A 15,855-nucleotide genomic window follows, 5' to 3' on the forward strand; every position below is an offset into this window, starting at 1 on the left:
GCCCCCCACATGCCCCCCCCCCGCCCCCCTTGCACACTCACACACACACGGGGGGGAGGGGGTTGTTTCTTTCTCCGTTAATTTATATTTGCAAATAAAATCCGTTAATGAAGTAATTACATCGGATGCTCTATACAGGGCGCAGCGGGGCAGCGGGGAGCGCGGGGGATGGGGGGGGGGGGCCCGGACGCCTGGGCCCTTTTTTTGGAGGGGGGGGGGGGCGGGGGGAGGCGCCTGGGTCCTTGTCATGGTTGGGGGGGGGGGGGCGCGGGGGACATGCTGGGGGGGGGGGGGCCCGGACGCCTGGGCCCTTTTTGGGGTGGGGGGGGATCCCGGACGCCTGGGTCCCTTTGGGAGGGGCGGGGCTTCCCCGGACGCCTGGGTCCTTTTGGGGCGGGGGGTCCCGGACGCCTTTTATGGGGAGGGGGCGGGGCTTCCCCGGACGCCTTTTATGGGGAGGGGGCGGGGCCTCCCCGGACGCCTGGGCCCCTCCTCGCTGCTCCCCCCCCCCCCCCCAGGGTGGCAGCAGGTCACAGTGTTCGATGGGGGGAGGGGGATTTTGGGGGGGGGGGGGTCCCAGTGGAGACCCGGGTGCCCCCCCTTCAGCCCCGCCCCCTTCAGCCCCGCCCCCCCCACCCGCCACCACGGAGGGGCCCAGGCGTCCGGGGGGAGGGGGGAGGGGCTGGAAGACATTCGTGTGTTTGGTCGTTGCCTCTTGGGGGGGGGGAAGGGGGGGTCTTGGGGGGGGGGGGGGCGAGGCGAGACGACACGAGAGCCCTTAGAGACGGCCGGAGGCCGGGGGGGGGGGACACGGGAGCGACACGCTAAGGACACGGGAATGACACGCTAAGGACACGGGAATGACACGGTAAGGACACGGGAATGACACGGTAAGGACACGGGAATGACACACTAAGGACACAGGAATCATATGTGCAGGACATGGGATTGACATGCTAAGGACACGGGATTGACACGCTAAGGACACGGGATTGACACGGTAAGGACACGGGAGCAGCAGCTGAGGACACGGGAGCGACACGCTAAGGACACAGGAATTATATGTCCAGGACATGGGAGCAACACGTTAAGGACATGGGATCGACACACTAAGGACACGGGAGCAACAGGCTAAGGACATGGGAGCAGCAGCTGGGGACACAGGAGCGACACGCTAAGGACATGGGAAGTATACACGCAGGACATGGGAACTACACACTAAGGACAAGGGAGCAACACGCTAAGGATACGGGGTTGACACGCTAAGGATACGGGAACGATGTGCTAAGGACACGGGAATTATATGTCCAGGACATGGGAGCAACACGCTAAGGACATGGGATCGACACGCTAAGGACACGGGATTGACACGCTAAGGACATGGGATTGACACGCTAAGGACAAGGGAATTATATGTGCAGGACATGGGAGTGACAGCCTAAGGACATGGGAGTGATGGTAAAGGATATAGGGAAAAACATGCTAAGGACAGGAGTGTGACACGCTAAGGACATGGGAATGATGCGAAGAATACAGAAAAACATGCTAAGGACACAGGAGTGACACACTAAGGACACAGGAGTGACACACTAAGGACATGGGAATGACACACTAAGGACATGGGAGTGACACGCTAAGGACATGGGAGTGACACACTAAGGACATGGGAGTGACACACTGAGGACATGGGAGCACCAGGGCCATGTATGGGAGCATCTGGTGCTGCACACGCGTGTGCATGGGCACATACGTGTGCATGGGCACATGTGTGCGCACACACGCGTGTGCATGGGCACATATGTGTGCACACGTGTGCACAAGCCAACATGGGACCGGGGGGGGTACACGTGTGTGCACTGCATTGCACACGTGTGTGACGGGGAGGGGCAGAGCGGTGCACACGCGTGTGCTTGGCGTGTACGCGTGTCCCGGGACAGGCGCCCTGTGCGAGGGGAGGGGGGGGTCCCGTGTCCTGGTGGGGGATCCCGTGTCCTGATAGGGAATTCCGTGTCCTGATGTTATCCCGATGGAGGATCCCATGTCCCGATGGAGGATCCCGTGTCCCGGTGGAGGATCCCATGTCCTGACAGGGAATTCCGTGTCCTGATGTTATCCCGATGGAGGATCCCGTGTCCCGATGGAGGATCCCGTGTCTTGACAGGGAATTCCGTGTCCTGATGTTATCCCGATGGAGGATCCCGTGTCCCGATGGAGGATCCCGTGTCCCGGTGGAGGATCCCGTGTCCTGACAGGGAATTCCATGTCCTGACGTTATCCCGATGGAGGATCCCATGTCCTGGTGGGGGATCCCGTGTCCTGACAGGGAATTCCGTGTCCTGATGTTATCCCGATGGAGGATCCCATGTCCTGATGGAGGATCCCGTGTCCTGGTGGAGGATCCTGTGTCCTGACAGGGAATTCCGTGTCCTGATGTTATCCCGATAGAGGATCCCGTCTCCCAGTGGAGGATCCCGTGTCCTGACAGGGAATTCCATGTCCTGACAGGGAATTCCATGTCCTGATGTTATCCCGATGGAGGATCCCATGTCCCGATGGAGGATCCCGTGTCCTGGTGGGGGATCCCATGTCCTGACAGGGAATTCCGTGTCCTGATGTTATCCCGATGGAGGATCCCATGTCTCGATGGAGGATCCCATGTCCTGACAGGGAATTCCATGTCCTGATGTTATCCCGATGGAGGATCCCGTGTCCTGGCGGAGGATCCCGTGTCCTGACAGGGAATCCCATATCCTGATGTTATCCCAATGGAGCATCCCGTGTCCTAATGGAGGATCCTGTGTCCTGGTGGGGGATCCGGTGTCCTGACAGGGAATTCCGTGTCCTGATGTTATCCCGATGGAGGATCCCATGTCCTGATGGGGGATCCCATGTCCTGGAGCTGCTCCCGTGTCCCACATCCCAAACCAGCTCCCATGTCCCAATTTGAGTCCTGTATCCCTAAACGGATCCTGAATTCCGGAGCTGGTCCCGGGTCCCAGGTCAAATCCCGTATCCTGACACGTATCCCGAATCCTGGAGCCAGTTTCTCATCCCAGATTGAGCCCTGTGTCCCGATGAGTGTCCTGCATCACGATGGGGGTCCCAGATTCCCAGATCCCGGATCCTCCTTCGAGTCCCATATCCCAACGTGAGTCCGGCATTCCAGAACCAGTCGGACATCCTGGTTCCGAGGCCCGTATCCTGAAATGGATCCTGCATCCCGGAGCTGCTCTGGCATCATGATCCAAGTCCCGTATCCCAGAACGGATCTGGATCCCGGAGCCGGACCTGTGTCCCGGTTTGAGCCCTGTATCCCAAAACAGGTCCCACATCCCAGAGCTGCTCCAGCATCCCGGTCTGAATCCCATATTCCTGAATGGCTCCCACATTCCAGAGCCGCTCCGGCCTCCTGATCCGAGCCCCGTATCGTGACATGGGTCTGGTATCCTGGTTCAAATCCTGTATCCCGAAACAGGCCCCGCATCCCGGAGCTGCTCCAACATCCCGGGCCGAATCCCACTTCGTGATGTGGCTGTGGCATCCCAATCCGAGTCCCGTATCCTGACATGGGTCCAGTATCCCGATCCGTGTCCCGTATCGCGACATGGGTGTGGTATCCTGGTCCGAGTCCCGTATCGTGACATGGATCTGACGCCCGATCCGAGTCCCGTATCGCAACATGGGTCTGATATCGTGGTCCGAGTCCCATATCGCGACGTGGGTCCGGTATCCCGACCCGCGGCCCGTATCCCGACATGGCTCCTGCGCCCGACCCGAGCCCCATATCGCGACATGGCTCTGCTATCCCGGTCCGAGTCCTGCCTTGTGACCCGGGTCTGTCCTCCCGACCCGCGTCCCGTGTCGCAATGTGGGTCTGGTATCGCGATATGGGTTTGCTATCGCGACATGGGTTTGCTATCGCGACATGGGGCTGGTATCGCGACACAGGTTTGCTAGCACGATGTGGGTCTTCTATCGTGACGTGGGTTTGCTGTCGTGACATGGGTCTGCTATTGCGACATGGGCCTGGTATCGTGATGTGGGTCTGGTATTGCGACATGGGTCTACTATCGTGACACAGGTTTGCTATTGCGACATGGGTCTGCTGTTGCGACAGAGGTCTGGTGTCATGACACAGGTCTGGTATTGTGACACGGGTCTGGTGTTGTGACACGGGTCTGGTGTTGTGACACGGGTCTACTATCGTGACATGGGTTTACTATCGTGACATGGGTCTGGTGTCGTGACACAGGTCTGGCATCGCAACATTGGTTTGCTACCGCGACATGGGTCCGCTGTCGCGACAGGGGTCTGGTATCGCGACACGGGTCTGCTGTCACAACGCGGGTTTGCTATCGTGACACAGGTCTGCTATTGCGACAGGGGTCTGGTATCACAACACAGGTCTGGTATTGTGACACGGGTCTACTATCGCGACATGGGTCTGGTATCATGACACGGGTCTGCTATTGCAACACGGGTCTGCTGTCGTGACATTGGCTTCTTACCGTGACATGGGTCTGCTGTCGTGACAGGGGTCTGGCATCATGACACGGATCTGGTATCGCGACACGGGCCCGCTGTCGCAACACGGGTCTGCTATCGCGACATGGATTTGCTATCGTGACGTGGATTTGCTATCGCGACGTGGATTTGCTATCACGACACGGATTTGCTATCACGACACGGATTAGCTGTCGCGACACGGATTTGCTATCGCGACACGGACTTGCTATCGTGACGTGGATTTGCTATCGCGACGCGGACTTGCTATCGCGACGCGGATTTGCTATCGCGACATGGACTTGCTATCGCGACACGGATTCGCTGTCGTGACACGGATTTGCTATCACGACACGGATTAGCTGTCGCGACACGGATTTGCCATCGCGACATGGACTTGCTATCGTGATGTGGATTTGCTATCGCGACACGGATTCGCTGTCGTGACACGGATTTGCTATCACGACACGGATTAGCTGTCGCGACACGGATTTGCCATCGCGACACGGACTTGCTATCGTGACGTGGATTTGCTATCACGACACGGACTTGCTATCGTGACATGGATTTGCTATCGCGACGCGGACTTGCTATCGCGACACGGATTCGCTGTCGCGACACGGATTCGCTATCGCGACACGGATTCGCTATCGCGACACGGACTCGCTATCGCGACACGGATTTGCCGTCGCGACACGGGCCGGGACACCCGCCCCGCCGCCCGCCCCCCCCCGCGTCCCCAGCCGCCCCCGTTTCCCCCCCCCATCTCCAACCCCAACCCCTCGTCACGAGCAGCAGCGGGCGCCGGAGCAGCCCCCTCCCAGGAACACCGGGATCGCCGGGAACGCCGGGAACGCCGGGAAGGGCGGCAGCGCCGTCCATCACCTCTCGAGGAAGAGCTTGAGCGCGCGGTCGATGTTCATGCGGTGGCCCACGCGGGTGACGCCCAGGTCGATGTAGTCCTCCTTGGTGAGCGAGGGCAGGTGGGAGCCGTCGATCTCGTTGTGCAGGAAGCGCTCGCGGTGCTCGCCCAGGTTGAGGTACTCGAGCCAGTCGGCCACGTCGAACTTGCTCCAGAAGGGCAGCGGCTTCGCGCCGAACGGCTTGTCCGGCGGCGGCAGGAAGCGCGTGGGGGACAGCGAGCGCGTCGCCAGGTCGCCCAAGGTGCCACCGGTGCCGCCGCGGAGCTCCAGGAGCCCCGCGTAGAGCGGCGCGGCCGGGAGCAGCGGGAGCGACGCGGGTCGCGGCGGCGCCGCGCTGGCCTTGGGCTCGCTGGGGAGCGCGGCCGGGCTGGGCGCGCGGCGCAGGGCCGGCCGCACCTCCAGCTCGCCCGCCGCGGTGACACCCATGGGTGCCGCCTTGGGGGGCAGCCAGGGCGGGAAGAGCGGGGTCTTGGGGGCGGTGGAGGCGGCGGGAGAGTCCGGGAGCCTGCGGAGTGGGGAGAGCGGTGAGCGGTGGGTGGTGGGTGGCGGGGGGTTCGTGTTGGGTGTGCGAAGGGCGTTGGGTGTTCGTGTTGGGTGTGCGAGGGGCATTGGGTGTCTGGGTGTTCATGTTGGATGTGCCAAGAGCGTTGGGTGTTCGTGTTGGGTGTGCGAGGGGCATTGGCTGTTCGTGTTGGGTGTGTGAGGGGCGTTGGGTGTTCGTGTTGGGTGTGCGAAGGGCGTTGGGTGTTCGTGTTGGGTGTGCAGGGAGCGTTGGGTGTTCGTGTTGGGTGTGCGAGGGGCATTGGGTGTCTGGGTGTTCATGTTGGGTGTGCCAAGAGCGTTGGGTGTTCGTGTTGGGTGTGCGATGGGCATTGGGTGGCCAGGTGTTCATGTTGGGTGTGCAAGGGGCATTGGGTGTTCATGTTGGGTGTGCGAGGGGCGTTGGGTGTTCATGTTGGGTGTGCAAGGGGCATTGGGTGTTCATGTTGGGTGTGCGAGGGGCGTTGAGTGTTCATGTTGGGTTTGAGAGGGGCATTGGGTGTTCATGTTGAGTGTGCTGGGAGAGTTGGGTGTTTGTGTTGGGTGTGCAATGGGCGTTGGGTGGCCGGGTGTTCATGTTGGGTGTGCAGGGAGCGTTGGGTGTTCGTGTTGGGTGTGTGAGGGGTGTTGGGTGTTCATGTTGGGTGTTCAAGGGGCACTGGGTGGCTGGGTGTTCATGTTGGGTGTGCAAGGAGCGTTGGGTGTTCATGTTGGGTGTGCCAAGAGCGTTGGGTGTTCATGTTGGGTGTGCGATGGGCGTTGGGTGTTCGTGTTGGGTGTGCGATGGGCATTGGGTGTTGGGTGTTCCTGTTGGGTGTCAGAGGGGCATTGGGTGTTCGTGTTGGGTGTGTGAGGGGCGTTGGGTGTTAGTGTTGGGTGTGCAAGGGGCATTGGGTGTTAGTGTTGGGTGTGTGAGGGGCATTGGGTGTTCGTGTTAGGTGTGCCAAGAGCATTGGGTGTTCGTGTTAGGTGTGCAAGGGGCGCTGGGTGTTCATGTTGGGTGTGTGAGGGGCGCTGGGTGTTCATGTTGGGTGTGCGATGGGCGTTGGGTGTTCGTGTTGGGTGTGTGAAGGGCGTTGGGGGTCCGGGTGTTTGTGTTGGGTGTGTGAGGAAAGGAGGGAGGAGAAAGGAGGGAAAAGAGGTGAAAGGGAGGGAAAAGGAGGTGGAAAAGGAGGGAAAAGGAGGGGGAAATGGAGGGAAAAGGAGGGGGAAAGGAGGAAAAAGATGGAAAAGGAGGGATAAAGAGGGAAAAGGAGGGGGAAAGGAGGGAAAAGGAGGGAAAAGGAGGGGGAAAAGGAGGGGGAAAGAAGGGAAAAGGAGGGGGAAAAGGAGGGGGAAAGAAGGGGAAAGGAGGAGGAAAAGGAGGGAAAAAGAGGGAAAAGGGGGGAAAAAGGATGGAAAAGGAGGGGAAAGGAAGGGGAAAGGAGAGAAAAGGAGGGAAAAAGAGGGGGAAAGGGGGGGAAAGGAGGGAAAAAAGAAGGGAAAAGGAGGGGAAAAGAGGGAAAAGGAGGGAAAAAGAGGGAAAAGGAGGGAAAAAGGGGGGAAAGGAGGGAAAAAGGGGGAAAAGGAGGGAAAAAAGGAGGGAAAAAGATGGAAAAGGAGGGAAAAGGAGGGAGTGGAGGGAAAAGGAGGGAAAAGGAGGGAGTGGAGGGAAAAGGAGGGAAAAAAGGGGGAAAAAGAAGGAAAAAAGGATGGAAAAGGAGGGAAAAAGATGGAAAAGGAGGGAAAAGGAGGGAGCGGAGGGAAAAGGAGCGAAAAAAGGGGGAAAAGGAGGGAAAAGGAGGGAGCGGAGGGAAAAGGAGAGAAAAAAGGGGGAAAAGGAGGGAAAAAAAGGAGGGAAAAAGATGGAAAAGGAGGGGAAAGGAGGGAGCAGAGGGAAAAGGAGGGAAAAAGGGGGGAAAAAGAAGGAAAAGGGGGGAAAAGGAGGGGGAAAAGGACGGAAAAGGATGGAAAAGGACGGAAAAGGAGGGAGCGGAGGGAAAAGGAGGGAAAAAAGGGGGAAAGGGAGGGAAAAAGGGGGAAAAGGAGGGAAAAAGACGGAAAAGGAGGGAAAAGGAGGGAGCGGAGGGAAAAGGAGAGAAAAAAGGGGAAAAGGAGGGGAAAGAAGAGGAAAAAGGAGGGGAAAGAAGGGAAAAAGAGGGAAAAGGAGGGGAAAGAAAGGAAAAGGAGGGAAAAAGAGGGAAAAGGAGGAAAAAAAGGGGGAAAAAAGGAGGGAAAAGATGGAAAAGGATGGAAAAGGAGGGAGCGGGGGCGCGAGGCAGCGGCTCCCACCTGTGCCGTCCCAGCGATCCCGGGCGCTCGGGGCCGAAGGCGGCGGCGGCTCCGGCGGGTCCATCGGGGCCGCGGGCCCAGGGCGCTCCCGGCGTTCCCGGTGTTCCGGATGCTCCGGAGGCTCCGGAGGCTCCTCCGATCTGCTGCAGCTTGGAGCTGAGCTCGGAGATGATGCTGGCCTTCATGGCGGCCACGGCGGGAGGCTGCTCGGGGCGGCGCGGCGGGAAGGGCCGCGCGCGCGGCGGCCGCGGCGCCGCCGCCGCCTTCTCCACGGGACCATCCAAATAGGACACGTAGGTGTCGAGCAGCTCGGCGCCCTCGCTCGATAAGGACAACGTGGACACCGAGCTGATGGTCTCCAGGTGGTGGTCGCTGCTCGAGCGGCTGTCGACCTCCTCGATGCCCGAGTCGGTGACGGCCTCGGCGGCCTCCGCCGGGATGGCGATGGAGGCCACGACGGCCGAGAAGTTGACGTGGGGCTCGCGCGGCGCCGCCTGCGTCAACGTGGCCACTTCGCTGTCGTACGACGTCAAACTGGAGGCCGTCGAGTCGAGCGGAGGCCCCGGCGCCGCGGAGGCCTCGGCCTTGTCGAAGCTGTTGGAGAACTCGAGCGGCGGCGGCAGCGGCTCCGCGAACAGGAACTCGTCCTCCACGTCCACCGAGGGCGCCGGCGGCGGCAGCGCCAGCAGGGGCAGCCCGTCCGCCCCGGTGGAGGCCGCGGCGGCGGCGCCGTCCTCCATGAAGCGGACGTGCAGCTCCATCTTGGCCTCGTCCGGCCGCTTCTCGGCCTCGTGGAGGTGCCGGGGGGACGCGGGGCGGCTGCCGCGGGGGCCCGGGGCGGCCACGGGGGATGGCGCCATGGCGCAAGATGGCGGCGCGGCGGCGCAAGATGGAGGCGCCGCGCAAGATGGCGGCGCCGCGTGAGGCGACGGCGCCGCCGCACAAGATGGCGGCGCCGCGTGAGGCGACGGCGCCGCGTGGGGTGACACCGGGGCCACGTGCGGTGACACCGGGGCCATGTGAGGTGACACCGGGGCCATGTGAGGTGACACCGGCACCGATCGGGACGGGGAGGCCGCCCGCGAGGCCGAGGGGCCTCCGCACGCCGCGGCGCGGCCTCCCGCGGCGCCGCAAGATGGCGGCGCGGCCTGCACGGCGCTGAAGGCCCCTCCGGCGGCCTTGGCGGGGCGGTAGGAGCCGGCGTACGCGCGGGACGGCGGCGGCGGCGCCGGCGTCGCCAGGGCCTCCCCGGCGAACAGGGCCTCGTCGATGCTCTTGGAATGGCGCAGCCGCGGCGGCGCCAGCTCCTCCTCGTCCTCCTCGGTGGACAGGAACAAGGCCGAGCGGCGGCGGCCTCCCTCGGGCGGCCACTCGCGCCGCGCCGCCCCGACCAACGCGGCGCCGAACTGCGAGGTGAAATCGAGCGACGATGACGGCGCCGGGGCGGCCTCCGGCGCCGCCTCGGCCTCCACGCTGCTGCCCTGGCTGCTGCGGCCGCTGCTGCTGGTGGACGGCGCCTTCACCACGATGGTGGGGATGGCGATGGAGCTCTTGTCCTTGTCGCCGTCCTCCACCTTGGGCTGCTTCACCAGCGGGCCCTTGCGCCGCAGCGGCTTGGCGGGGACGTACATGGCGCCGGGCCGCGCGGGGAGGTTGTAGAGGCGCAGCTCGGCGCCCGGCCTCCACGATGATGATGATGGCGGCGGCGGCGCCGCCGCCGCGGCCTTGTTGGAGGCCGAGCTGTAGGGAGGCTCCGGCGGCGACGTGGTGGGAGGCGGCGGGATCTCCTCCGGCCCCGGCACCGAGAGGCTCCGGCTGAACTTGCCCGACGAGCCCGGCGGGGCCAGGAAGGGCTTGTCCTCCTCAGCCGCCCCTGGGAGGGGGAAGATGGAGGGTGAGGGGGGCCCCGGCGTCCGGGGGGGTCCAGCAGCCTCCCCATGGAGGCCCAGGTGTCTGGAGGCCCCAGGACCCTCCCCATGGAGGCCCAGGTGTCCAGGGATCCCAGGACCCTCCCCATGGGGACCCGGGTGTCTGGAGGCCCCAGGACCCTCCCCGTGGAGGCCCAGGCGTCCAGAGGCCCCAGCACCTTCCTCACGGGGTTCCATGTTTAAGGGGCCCAGGCATCCGGGGATCCCAGCAGCCTCCCCATGGAGGCCCAGGCATCTGGAGGCCCTGGGACCCTCCCTATGGGGACCTGGGTTGAAGGGGCCCAGGCGTCCGGGGATCCCAGCAGCCTCCCAATGGAGGCCCAGGCATTCGGAGGCCCCATCAGCCTCCCCATGGAGGCCCAGGGCTCCAGAGGCCCCAGGACCCTCCCCAAGGAGGCCCAGGCGTCCGGGGGTCCCAGCAGCCTCCCCATGGAGGCCCAGGTATCTGGAGGCCCCAGGACCCTCCCCATGGAGGCCCAGGGCATCCCGAGGCCCCGGGACCCTCCCCATGGGGACCCGGGTGTCTGGAGGCCCCAGTACCCTCCTCATGGGGTTCCATGTTTAAGGGGCCCCGGCATCCAGGGGTCCCAGCACCCTCCCCATGGAGGCCCAGGTATCCAGAGGCCCCAGGACCCTCCCCATGGGGACCCGGGTGTCTGGAGGCCCCAGGACCCTCCCCGTGGAGGCCCAGGCGTCCAGAGGCCCCAGCACCTTCCTCATGGGGTTCCATGTTTAAGGGGCCCAGGCATCCGGGGATCCCAGCAGCCTCCCCATGGAGGCCCAGGCATCTGGAGGCCCTGGGACCCTCCCCATGGGGACCTGGGTTGAAGGGGCCCAGGCGTCCGGGGATCCCAGCACCCTCCCAATGGAGGCCCAGGCATTCGGAGGCCCCATCAGCCTCCCCATGGAGGCCCAGGGGTCCAGAGGCCCCAGGACCCTCCCCAAGGAGGCCCAGGCGTCCGAGGGTCCCAGCAGCCTCTGCATGGAGGCCCAGGTATCTGGAGGCCCTGGGACCCTCCCCATGGAGGCCCGGGTGTCTGGAGGCCCCGGGGATCCTCCTCATGGGGTTCCATGTTTAAGGGCCCAGGTGTCCGGGGGTCCCAGCACCCTCCCCATTGGGACCCAGGTTGAAGGGGCCCAGGTGTCCGGGGGTCCCAGCACCCTCTCCATGGAGGCCCAGGCATCTGGAGGCCCCAGCAGCCTCCCCATGGGGACCCGGATATCTGGAGGCCCCGGGACCCTCCCCATGGAGGCCCAGGGGTCCGGAGGCCCCAGGACCCTCCCCATGGAGGCCCAGGCATTCGGAGGCCCCATCAGCCTCCCCATGGAGGCCCAGGGGTCCAGAGGCCCCAGGACTTTCCCCATGGAGGCCCAGGCGTTCGGGGGTCCCAGCAGCCTCCGCATGGAGGCCCGGGTGTCTGGAGGCCCCGGGGACCCTCCTCATGGGGTTCCATGTTTAAGGGCCCAGGTGTCCGGGGGTCCCAGCACCCTCCCCATTGGGACCCAGGTTGAAGGGGCCCAGGTGTCCGGGGGTCCCAGCACCCTCTCCATGGAGGCCCAGGCGTCTGGAGGCCCCAGCAGCCTCCCCATGGGGACCCGGATATCTGGAGGCCCCGGGACCCTCCCCATGGAAGCCCAGGAGTCTGGAGGCCCCAGGACTCTCCCCATGGGGACCCAGGAGTCCGGAGGCCCCAGGACCCTCCCCATGGAGGCCTGGGTTGAAGGGGCCCCGGCGTCCAGGGATCCCAGCAGCCTCTCCACGGAGGCCCAGGCATTCGGAGGCCCCAGCAGCCTCCCCATGGAGGCCCGGATATCTGGAGGCCCCGGGACCCTCCACATGGAGGCCCAGGTGTCCGGAGGCCCCAGGACCCTCCCCATGGAGGCCCAGGTATCTGGAGGTCCTGGGACCCTCCCCATGGAGGCCCGGGCATCCCGAGGCCCCGGGACCCTCCCCATGGAGGCCCAGGTGTCTGGGGGTCTCAGCAGCCTCCGCATGGAGGCCCGGGTGTCTGGAGGCTCCAGGACCCTCCGCATGGGGACCCAGGAGTCCAGAGGCTCCAGGACCCTCCCCATGGAGGTCCAGGCGTCCCGAGGCCCCGGGACCCTCCCCATGGGGACCCGGGTGTCTGGAGGCCCCGGGATCCTCCCCTTGGAGGCCAAGGGGTCCGGAGGCCCCAGGACCCTCCCCGCGGGCTCCCGGCCGGAAGGGGCCCCGGCGTCCGGGCTCACCGATGGATTTCTGGCGCAGCATGAGGCCGTGGGGGGGCCCGGCGGGCAGGAACGGCCGCTCGTAGCCCCCCGGCCCCAGGCGGTGGCCCTCGAAGGTCGCCTGTGGCACAGAGCCCTGGTCAAGGGGGCCCAGGCGTCCGGGCGGCCTCCCCAAGGGACCCAGGTGTCCCCAAGGGGCCCAGGCGTCCGGGTGACCCCCCCAAGGGGCCCAGGTGTCCCCAAGGGGCCCAGGCATCCGGGTGCCCCCCCCCCCCCCAAGGGACCCAGGTGTCCCCAAGGGACCCAGGTGTCCAGGTACCCCCCATTACCCCCCCATCCAGATGCCCCTCCCCCAAAAAGGGGCCCAGGCGTCCGGGCCCCCCAGCCCCCCCCCATCCAGGTGCCCCCCCCCAAAGGGACCCAGGTGTCCAGGTACCCCCCCATTACCCCCCCCAATTACCCCCCCCATCTAGGTGCCCCCCCCCACCCCCAAAAAAGGGGCCCAGGCGTCCGGGTCCCCCCAACCCCCTCCCATCTAGGTGCCCCCCCCAAAAGGGGCCCAGGCGTCCGGGTCCCCCAACCCCCTCCCATCCAGATGCCCCTCCCCCAAAAAGGGGCCCAGGCGTCCAGGCCCCCCCAACCCCCTCCCATCCAGGTGCCCCCGCTCCAAAGGGACCCAGGTGTCCAGGTACCCCCCATTACCCCCCCCAATTACCCCCTCCCAATTACCCCCCCCATCCAGGTGCCCCCCCCCCCCAAAAAAAGGGGCCCAGGCGTCCGGGCCCCCCAACCCCCCCCCATCCAGGTGCCCCCCCCCAAAAGGGGCCCAGGCGTCCGGGTCCCCCAACCCCCCCCCATCCAGGTGCCCCCCCCAAAAGGGGCCCAGGCGTCCGGGTCCCCCCAACCCCCTCCCATCCAGGTGCCCCCCCCCAAAGGGACCCAGGTGTCCGGGTCCCCCAACCCCCCCCATCCAGGTGCCCCCCCCCCCCCCAAAAAGGGGCCCAGGCGTCCGGGCCCCCCCAACCCCCCCCATCCAGGTGCCCCCCCCCCCCCAGAAAGGGGCCCAGGCGTCCGGGTCCCCCAACCCCCTCCCATCCAGGTGCCCCCCCCCAAAGGGACCCAGGTGTCCAGGTACCCCCCATTACCCCCCCCATCCAGGTGCCTCCCCCCCCCCCCCAAAAAAGGGGCCCAGGCGTCCGGCCCCCCCCACCTCGGGGCTGAAGTAGCCCCTGGGCCGGCCCTTGGCCAGGGGGGGCAGGGGGGGGGCGGCCGCGGGGCCCTCCCCCCCCCCGCCGATGCTCTGCTGAGCGGCCGCCAGGATCTCGTCCAGTTTGTCTGCGGGGGGGGGGGGGGCCCAGGCGTCCGGGAGCGCCCACGGGACCCCCCGAGACGGGGGGGGGGGCCCCCAAATTGGGGACACCCCCCCTGAGCTGGGGACACCCCCGAACTGGGGACATCCCCAAACTGGGGACACCCCCGAACTGGGGATACCCCCAACCTGGGACCCCCCCCAACCTGGGGACACCCCCGAACTGGGGACACCCTCGAACTGGGGACACCCTCGAACTGGGACCCCCCCCAACCTGGGGACACCCCCGAACTGGGGACATCCCCCCCGAGCTGGGGACACCCCCAAACTGGGGACACCCCAAACTGGGACCCCCCCAACCTGGGGATACCCCCGAATTGGGGACACCCCCATGAGCCGGGGACACCCCTTTAACGGGGACACCCCCCAACCTGGGGATACCCCCGGACTGGGACCCCCCAACCTGGGGACATCCCCAAACTGGGACCCCCAACCTGAGGATACCCCCAAACTGGGGATACCCCCGAACTGGGGACAACCCCGAAATGGGACCCCCCAAACTGGGACACCCTCAACCTGGGGACACCCCCAAACTGGGGCACCCCCAATCTAGGGACAACCTCGAACTGGGACCCCCCCACACTTGGGGATACCCCCAAACTGGGGACACCCCCATGAGCCAGGGACACCCCCAAACTGGGGACACCCCCGAATTGGGGACACCCCCATGAGCCGGGGACACCCCTTTAACGGGGACACCCCCCAACCTGGGGATACCCCCGGACTGGGACCCCCAAACTGGGGACATCCCCAAACTGGGACCCCCAACCTGGGGACCCCCCAAGCTGGGGACACCCCCAACCTGGGACCCGCCCCATATGGGGACACCCCTAAACTGGGGACACCCCCAACCTGGGACATCCCCAAACTGGGGAACCCCCAAATTGGAGACACCCCCAACCTGGGGACACCCCTGAACTGGGACCCCCCCCCAACCTGGAGATCCCCCCCCGGGACCCCCCCCAACCCATTCTGGAGACCCCCCCATTTTGGAGACCCTCCCTCATTCCGGGGACCCCCCCCCCCCAGCTCCCAGGTGTCCTTCCCCCCCAGGGGGCCCAGGCGTCCGGGTGCCCCCCCCCACACCCCGCAGGGGGCCCAGGCGTCCGGGGGGGGGCCCAGGCGTCCGGGTGCCCCCCCCCCCCAGGGGGCCCAGGCATCCGGGTGCCCCCCCCCCCACCCCGCAGGGGGCCCAGGCGTCCGGGGGGGGGCCCAGGCGTCCGGGTGCCCCCCCCCCACCCCACAGGGGGCCCAGGCGTCCGGGGGGGGCCCAGGCGTCCGGGTGTCCCCCCCACCCCGCAGGGGGTCCAGGCGTCCGGGGGGGCCCAGGCATCCAGGTGCCCCCCCCCCCGCAGGGGCCCAGGCGTCCGGGTGCCCCCCCCACCCCAGAGGGGGCCCAGGCGTCCGGGTACCCCCCCCCCATCCCAGGGGCCCAGGCATCCGGGTGCCCCCCCCACCCTTCACCCAGGGGGCCCAGGCGTCCGGGTGCCCCCCCACACCCCGCAGGGGGCCCAGGCGTCCGGGGGGGCCCAGGCATCCGGGTGCCCCCCCCCCCCTTCACCCAGGGGGCCCAGGCGTCCGGGTGTCCCCCCCGCCCCCCAGGGGGCCCAGGCGTCCGGGGGGGCCCCGGCGTCCGGGTGCCCCCCCCCCCCCCAGGGGGCCCAGGCGTCCGGGGGGCCCCGGCGTCCGGCCGTACTCAGGGCCATCTGATAGACCGTCCTCTTCTTGTCGGTGACCGACGGCTCCAGCTCTGGGGACACAGAGGGGGGGTGACACCGGGGGGGGGGGGGGGGGACACAAACTCGGGGGGTGCTATAGGGTGCCAGGGGGTGCTATAGGCTCCTATAGGGTGCCATAGGGTGCTATGGGGTGCTATGGGGTACAATAGGGTGCTATGGAGTGTCATAGGGTGCTAGAGTAGGGGTATAGGGTGCCATAGGGTGCTATAGGGTGCTATGGGGTGCTAGAGTAGCGGTATAGGATGCCATAGGGTCCTATAGGGTCCCATGGGGTGCTAGGCGGTACAATGGGGTGCTATAGGGTGTTATAGGGTGCTAAAGTAGGGGTATAGGGTGCCATAGGGTCCTATAGGGTCCTATGGGGTGCTAGGGGG

The 15,855-nt window shown here is 65.8% G+C and overlaps 1 protein-coding gene across 1 annotated transcript; it reads right to left on the reverse strand.

The window, feature by feature from the left end:
- Nucleotides 1-5,363: 5,363 nt before the first annotated feature.
- Nucleotides 5,364-15,492, reverse strand: LOC148590909 (SH3 and multiple ankyrin repeat domains protein 1-like; the record flags this gene model as incomplete). Its single annotated transcript, XM_088538334.1, has 5 exons — nucleotides 5,364-5,931; nucleotides 8,238-10,110; nucleotides 12,395-12,494; nucleotides 13,584-13,708; nucleotides 15,439-15,492. Coding segments are annotated over 5 exons (2,699 nt in total), but the record flags the coding sequence as incomplete, so codon positions are not given.
- Between the last annotated feature and the right edge of the window lie 363 nt (nucleotides 15,493-15,855).

The sequence above is a fragment of the Tinamus guttatus genome, unplaced genomic scaffold, assembly GCF_059628265.1.
Source record: "Tinamus guttatus ecotype Peru unplaced genomic scaffold, ASM5962826v1 Tinamus_guttatus_pri_ptg001008l, whole genome shotgun sequence".
Classification (NCBI taxonomy): domain Eukaryota; kingdom Metazoa; phylum Chordata; class Aves; order Tinamiformes; family Tinamidae; genus Tinamus; species Tinamus guttatus.